Below are 8,268 nucleotides of genomic sequence, written 5' to 3'. Positions count from 1 at the left end.
CAAACACTTTCAGATGTTCAAACTTGTAATCCACATTAGGGCGGGCCAATCTCTGCAAATGGACTCGAAAACAACGTGTAATATTCTACACTGCTAATGCCAATATTTACGGCTGGTCTTGGTATAGCACACAACTGCAAATAGAGAGTAAATCACATAACACACTAATGATGTAGAAAGAAAAAAGCATGTATTATATAAGAATTTCCATTGCAATTTTTATTATCACATTTATTATTTCATCATGTCTCATATAATAAATTAGAATAGGATAGAAAGATGAAAGAGGGAACAGAAATAAAAATTAAGCTCTATTTACAAAGTATTTATATATTTACATAAGGAATGTATATTAAGAATACAAGCTAATAAGATTGTTATATCCTGCGAATAATGCATTGATTACTCATGGGATATAAAATTCTGCGTATATAAAATATAAATTAAAATCCTAATAAAATGTATATATAAATTAAGATTCTAAAAAAAAAGGTGGATATGGGTTAGGAGCAAGTGGATGCGTTTTATGGCTTGGCAGTATCATCACTGCGTACTTTGTAACAATGAGCGTCTCTTAAAACTATACGCTCTACTTATTTTACGTATCTGCAATACACCAAGTTATGCATAACCGTTTGCCAGGCGAAAGGGCATAAAAATACAAGAACTTTAAGATTATGCCACACTCGGGATTTTAACGATGTGCTTTCACGACAGGCTCATTTTCAACTTACGCGCAGAACTGCGAATCCTGAGTCGCGTAAAAATTGTTAATACGCGGCGGAAGGAAATAACGTACATCGCTTGCGTTCTCTCGTGCCCGATAATAATCGACGTTTTGAGGTTGCTCCGCGTTTCCGTCGTATACGCGCCCTAAACACGTGTACATGATTGTATTTCTTCGCACGCATCTAACAGCGGACTAGAAGATAGACGGTAATAGATCTGCATCCGCCGGTTATCGTCACAAAGGCATGTAAAATCAAATATAACGCGCTTGCGTCCGCAGAGACGAGCAATGCGAGTTTCATTCGGAACAAGATTCTCATAGGAACCGGATTCTATTCCACCTAATCATTAAATATGAGGTTCTGAACTTTCACCTCGGTTAAAATGCAAAAGATATGAGGCCGTCGATCAATCTATCTGGCGGACCAAGTGACTTTACGCGGATACACCATATAACTAACTGTAGACTTCACGAGAGAGGTGCCGTAACCCATTGACCTACATAAGTATTAATAAACGTCGCGTAATGCTCGTCGTACCGCGTTTAATGTTTTCATGCATTGTGCGAGATCAGCGAATGCCAGAATTTGCCACCTTTTTTTAATTGGACTGTGGTGACATCGATTATCCATAATCCGACAAAAATCTTGTTCAATATTAAATAATTCGTATCTCGTTCTCGAGTCAACGAGATTTCCATGAACGAGGTAAGATAAGCCACTGACGCGAGGACATAGAAAAGTCGGAGAGTTCTGGATCCTTGGTTGGATCTTAACAAACGTTTGATAAAAAGGATCAGCACTCATGGAAGTGAAATCTTCTCGCACGATAATAATGTCATTGATACTCGCGTCTCTTCCTACAATCGCTTCGATAATCTTGGTGAGAGGCGAAAGGTTCAGCTGATGATTCGTCCAATAGAACGTTATCGATACTGGCCAAATAATTATCACTTTCGCTTGCTTGGATAAAAATAATATAAAAAGGATTGCATAAACTTTCGTTTTATACTCGTGCCTTTCATACCTTCTAATTCCGGTTTCCAGTCGATCAGATATTTTAAATGTTTCTTGAGCATTCTGCTATCACAATTACGTAATCTCATGTCTTCGTTCGAATAATTTTTAGAAAAAAGAACAATTTTTCTAAAAAATTTTTAGAAAAAAAACAATTAGAAAACAATTAGAAAAAAAATATTAGAAAGTTTCAATATTGAATTGCGAAAGATTAATTTGTCGCAATTTTAAAAAAGATAGAAATTGTAATATATTAATACATGAAAAAATAATCGTTTATGCTTGTGGTCATACATTTGAAAGAAAAAATACCAAAGAATTTATAATGTGAAAATATTATATGTTCTTATCAAGAAACACAGCTGCGTTTCGTGCCAAATATATTTTTTGTAACGTATTTAATATACAAAAAATATTTGAAATTGTGTTGCAGATATTACAACACAATTTTAATAAAAGATCGATATTTTACTGATAGATTTTGATGATCACTTACAAGCAAAGAAAGTAAATGGCATCACGTTAGCAGCGGTATCTGTTTTCTCTCGTCGGAAGTGAAAATCGACAAATCTTTGCAGAAAATCAGGGCAATTGTGAGGCAGTATTAAGAAAAATATTTTTAAAAGGCACACATTTATGATTTAATTTACGAGGATTTTGTTTTATTGTTGCTCTGCTTGTTTTCCCTCATGACTTGCGTCTCATTTTTTGACACCGACCTAATTTCTTTTTTCACTTGTCCGTATTTAGTATCAAAGAATAAAGCTACTGATGATTGATTGTTTAAATCTTTCCTATCTTCATCTCTATCACTAACTTTTTCGACTCGATCTTGTAGTCCCTTGTTTTGCGCTTGATTATCCACGGTGATAAAGTGATTAGTAATATCAGTTTCTTGTGACAAATCAGGACTGTAAGCTTTATTCAATTTTTGAGCCTGTGATAAACCTTGAAATTGTGTAACGCTATTTTCCTCTATAGGTTCCTCTATGGCAGCTAGTATGTTCTGAAGAAGACCATTGGATAACACCTGATCGTGTCTGATGCTACCATCCGAGTTTTCAGTGCCCAATCCTCCATCCGCTGGTTGTATCTGTAATTTATAAGTCCCTTTGGAACCGTGAATTTCAAATCCATCGGCATTGTCAGCTGTCAATTTCTGGGCTAGAGACAGTGCCTCGCTACCCTCACTTGTTTTTAGAAATTGATTAGCGTCCACCTCATTCGATTCGATATTTTTTTCTTGATTGAAGCTTTGCGAGGTCCAACGTGCTATCAGCGCTTCAGCTGAAAGTCCTGAATCGTGTTCAAGCAACGCTGCTGCAGGATAGATATTACGCGACTGACTAGGCAAATGCATGGAAAGCTCGTTCGAAACATCTGCGGTAGATGTTTGAACCGCTCTGGTATCACTTGCTTCGTTGGACGAATCGTAAGTTAGTCCTATAGGATTACCATAGCTGTCTTTTAAATTAATTTTCGGCTGTTCATTATGTTCCAAATCCAGCGTGCTCACTGGAGGTCCCCCCAGAAAATTATCAAGTGGTTTTTCAAGTGGCAGTATATTATCTGCAAAAATGGAATTTTGATTGTTGACGTAGGATAAATCATTTCCCGTAAAAACTGGATTGTGATTGTCCACATTTCCAGCGGGAGCTCCTGCATTTTCAAAACCGAGTTGTAGCTTACCGCTAGAATGCGCGGGTAATCCGCTACCTAACGATAGCCCCTCGCTCGAGGGCGCTCCACCACCTGAAGATAAGCTTCCACTCGAGTGTAGCTCTCCGCTGGAATGCAATTCTCCGCCTGAAGGTAAACTACCGCTTAAAGGTAGCTCTTCGGACGGTCCTCTACTCGAATACGCTCCGTTCACGGGCAAGAGTGGCTGCAAGGAATTGCAATCGTAACTGCCACCGATTGATAATGGCGCGTTTACTACTGGTGTGCCGTAAGTTGTCAGTGTATTACTAATTCCGTTGTATAGATTACCAAATCCGGAAGATGTTGAAACAAAAGAAGGCGATGGGCCAAAATTAGGTGCTCCATAAGTTAAGTGTGGTGCTGGTGTATTAAAATCGTTGAATGATAATGGTGTTCCGTATTGAACATGAGGTGCGGCAATTGGTGAATTTAAATTGTGTATATTAAATGAACCAGACGATCCAAAAGAGCCTGAAAATAAATTGCTCGGTCCCGATGTATGACGGAAAGATATTGGCACATGAAGATTCGGTAATTGCTGCTTTGCTGGTGGCGGCAAATATCGATTAATATTTGACAATAGTCCTGTTGGTATTAGTTCTCTGAATTTAATCGGTTCTCGATTTCGTGGTGGTATCAAAGAACCAACAGGAATTGGCGGTGGCCTGAACGGACCATGAAGTCGATGAGAATGCAAGCTCGGCTTGTGGAAAGAGCTTCCGAATGATGAAAACAATGAACCTCGTCCTCCATGTGCCGCAGGATATGGACCATTAGGTGAGTAAGAGGAAAGAGGTGGTACACTATAAGAATTTAAAGGTGGAGGAGAAAGCAAAGGTACTCTTGGTATATTATCAGGCTTTCCAAAAGTAGCAGTTAAAGGTGGACCATAATCATTCAATGGCGTCTGCTGCGGAAGTTGCTGCAAGGATAGATCATTTCCTATATTTCGAAATCCGTGAGAATCTCCACCACCGCTTAGAACATTAACATGGGATCCATGAGAATCTCCGCCACTATTTGCTGTCAACTCCGGATGAAAAGGTGCAGAATTTATCGAATTTGAGATATGATTAAACGATGAGATATCAGAAGTACCATCTGATAAACCTGAGAGGTCCGTATTCAAAACACCAGTTGTAGGCAACAATTCAATTCCTACTGAGTTTACAATGGACACGAGTTCGACATCCGGCGCTCCGTACTGCGAGTTGAATTGTTGTCGACCAAATTGATGATCGGATTGACTGGTTGTAGTAATAACCCCTGGACCTTGATTATTGTGCAAAGGTTCATTCTGTGGCAACGGCGGCGGCGGTAATCCGTTACTCTCTGAGGAAGCCGAGGACTCGTGCACAGATGTCTTTAGATTTTGATCTTCGGGATTTTGTAATGGTACACCGTAAGAATCGCTGGGCACATTTGCATTCATTGAAGCGCTCAATGAAGCGTGAGATAATTGCGATCCTGACGAACTTTCAGCATGATTATGCTTCGCCTCGAGAGGAAGACCATATGTATCTGTCGGAGGACCACTTTGATTAGGAGTGGTAGCCGATCCTGCGATGGGCTGCCATCCATCGTACTTTATGTCAGGGGGTGTGGGTGGCGCTGGAACTCCTGGCGGAGGTGCTGGCGGCGGAGGTCCGTATAAATCACTAGCTGGTGGACCGTATTGCGGTTGCGGCACAGATACGGGCGGCGGCGGTGGTCCGTACTCGTCATTGGGCAGAGGATTAAATTGAATAGCTAATTTCGGAGGTGGTGGACCATAAGTCTCAAGCGATATAGGAATAGGTGGTCCATGACCTGGCTTGGACGGCGGTATATATTGCTGATTCGATGTAGCAACGAGCTTCAATGGCGAACCGTATTGAGGTTTTGGTGATCTGAACGGCGGAAGTGGAAACGATGGCGGCGTGAAATGTTGTTTTGGTAATCCATAATGAAGTTTCGGCGGGCCGTAAATAGGTTTAGAAAAAAGAGACGTTGTCAAACCAAAACTTTGTTTCGGCAATCCATATTGCTGTTTGATATTTCGTGGTGGTCCGTAAGAAATGACCAAAGGATCAAATGATATAGGTGGTGGCACTTCCGGAGGTGGCGGTGGATAAATAGGCGTCGGTCCAAGATTGCCGACTAATTCTGGCGGCCCATATACTGGCGCTGGTCCTTTAAAAGATCCCAACGATAGACCATATTCGTGAGATGGAAAATCAAAAGTATTCATTATTCGGTCTTCAGCTTTAGATTTTTCTTCTTCTTTGATTAACGGTACTTGCGAGGTCGCCTTGTTGACTACCGCTTGTACATGGTGTCCAATTAACAGGACGCAGAACAGCGCGAATAGCATCTAAAAGCAGAACGGAATGACTAGAATCGGGGAAAGTGAATCGGCTATTGCAATTAATATTTTTTTTATTTTCCACACTGATTATGTATGATTATATTGAAAATAAAGTCGTGGGATAAAGTTAACTTATGTAAAGATAATAATATATTATGCTCAAGCTCTCAGAAATTTTAATTGCAATAGAAACATTACTATTTCGTAATAAAGCTAACATAATTTTACATATTTTACTCTTTTAATTTCTTGTACTTATTTAAACAACTTTACTATATATTTTAATGTAGAATATATATATATATATACATATATTAATTAAATAATAATTGTTTATTTAATACTATAAATATTGCAATTCTTAAGTCATCTTCAATACTATGTTAAAATTATTAATTTTTTTTTACATATCTATAATCAAATGCATGCTACATAGATAAACACTATATTTTACTGAACACTATATTCCTTTGTGTAAACACTACATAAATACTATATTTGTATAAACACTGTATTGTATTCCTTTGTGTTATTATTGAAAATGAAAGAGAAATAATTATGTTTTGCACATATTCATTCAAACATCCGTATTATACGTGTTCTAATTAGTTCATTGGACGCTTAAGAATAGTTTCGCAGAACACATGAAGATCACCCATGCTCGCTATTGTAGCCATATTGGAGGCCGTGAGAACTCGTTATTCGCTTAAGCCCGGGAAGTCATCTCAACGTATGTGAAAATTATGTAAAGCCACGTTTACACATTCTGGATATTAGGGAAGCGTGCATGTGAGTGAATAATTACGTCAATTGTAAGCGGAATAGCAGGTGTTGCATGAAGAGGAATTACGAAAAATGAATAAATGAGATTTCTTTTAACGTGCTAACTTTGGTTATTTTTAATACAAAAGCGGCAATTTTTAGAGCAAAGAACTGTTTTATATATATATGTGTGTGTGTGTGTGTGTGTGTGTGTGTGTGTGTGTGTGTCTGTGTGTGTGTATGTGTGTGTGTGTGTGTGTGTGTGTGTGTGTGTGTGTGTGTGTTAGTAATTTAGAAAAAAGATACATAAATGCATGTTTTATAAAAAAAAAATATTCTACAAAAACCATTTCTCTTGATTGGTTATTATTATTAAAACGATTATTGAAGTATTCTTTCCATGATACATAAAACTAGAATGCGCAAAATGTGCATATATTTTCGTCATAAATATCTATTGCAAAAGAAACTATTATTTATGCTACGTATTATGTGAAGTAATCGGCATTAGATTACTATTACATTAATAAATACTATACTAGTAAATATATCCGTTATAATAACATTTCAAAATTCCTAATTCTATTGTAATATATAAAAAAAATTGAGTATTAGATAACATTATATATTACATATATTTTTAAACTATACTTATTAAAATATTATACTTGTAATTACTTGTATGATAATTATCGCACGGTAGCATTTTGTTCTAACAATATTATGACAAATTATATATAATATAATTTTTTGCAATAATTGTAATAGTTAATAGTATTTCTATGTTTCTTTTATAAAATATTAGGCCGATAAGAAGAAGCGGTGAGAACATACAAGCTCATTGTCTGTCAATGCCGGTAAGAAACCATTGGTTTCTTTTAAGTGGCACGATGGCCGAGATGCAAGGCTAACATAATCAACCGTACTTTCTCCAAAGACCACGGGAAATGTTTGCAACCCGGCAATGTATTGCAATGATTGCCGCTTCAAATAATTACGTTTTTGAGGATATTACTACAGTCTTATTTCTTATTATGATATTTCATTATTTATTCATTATTTATTATAAAACGTGTGTGTTTCAAGTCAGCTCAAAATGTAAGGATTTATGGCTAAAAAAGATATGAGAAAATGAAATTTTATTGTAGATATAAATAATTATACTTTTTAATATACTTGCAATTTTATCAAATTTTTTTAGATTTATTATTATGATTTATTATTATGATTTGTTTTATAATCGGTTATAATATAATTATTTACAGTTAATGCAAATAATTATAATTGATATGTATTATATGCAACTAATTTTTCATGCAATTTATATTCTATCGATGACCGATTAAATTTACTTATCAGTAATTTTCTAGAGATATAAAAATAAAAATAAATAAAATTAATTTAATTAATAACATGCAAATTATTTTATCGAAATTTATTAATTGCTTATCCTTAATATTCATGAACGTTATTAAAAGAATTTTTATTTTTTGAACATGCATAATTTTGAGAAATAATCTGATCATAATAAGTTTAAACACAAACTTAATGCACAGTTATAATACAATACTAATAATTACAACGAAACTTCTCTTTTCACTTTCTGCAATCCAATCTACAATCATCAAAATAAATTTTAAAATAATATTGTTTGATTAGGCCAATACAATAAGTACAGGACTTAAGATAGCTCACACGTAATCCATCAATATA

The 8,268-nt window shown here is 36.0% G+C and overlaps 1 protein-coding gene across 1 annotated transcript in view; it reads right to left on the bottom strand.

Annotated features, from left to right (window-relative positions):
• Positions 1–2,380: 2,380 nt before the first annotated feature.
• LOC108694819 (methyl-CpG-binding domain protein 6-like) overlaps positions 2,381–8,268 on the bottom strand; it is a 7,843-nt gene continuing 1,955 nt past the window's right edge. The window contains exon 2 of the mRNA XM_018204493.1: positions 2,381–5,799. Coding sequence (XP_018059982.1) covers positions 2,392–5,799 — 3,408 coding nt within the window. The 3' untranslated portion in view covers positions 2,381–2,391. The remainder of the gene's footprint in view (positions 5,800–8,268) is intronic.

This window comes from Atta colombica, unplaced genomic scaffold (assembly GCF_001594045.1).
Source record: "Atta colombica isolate Treedump-2 unplaced genomic scaffold, Acol1.0 scaffold125, whole genome shotgun sequence".
NCBI classification, from domain to species: Eukaryota; Metazoa; Arthropoda; class Insecta; order Hymenoptera; family Formicidae; genus Atta; species Atta colombica.
The sequence above is the reverse complement of the archived record's forward strand: the minus strand, read 5'-3'. Positions and strand labels throughout refer to the sequence as shown.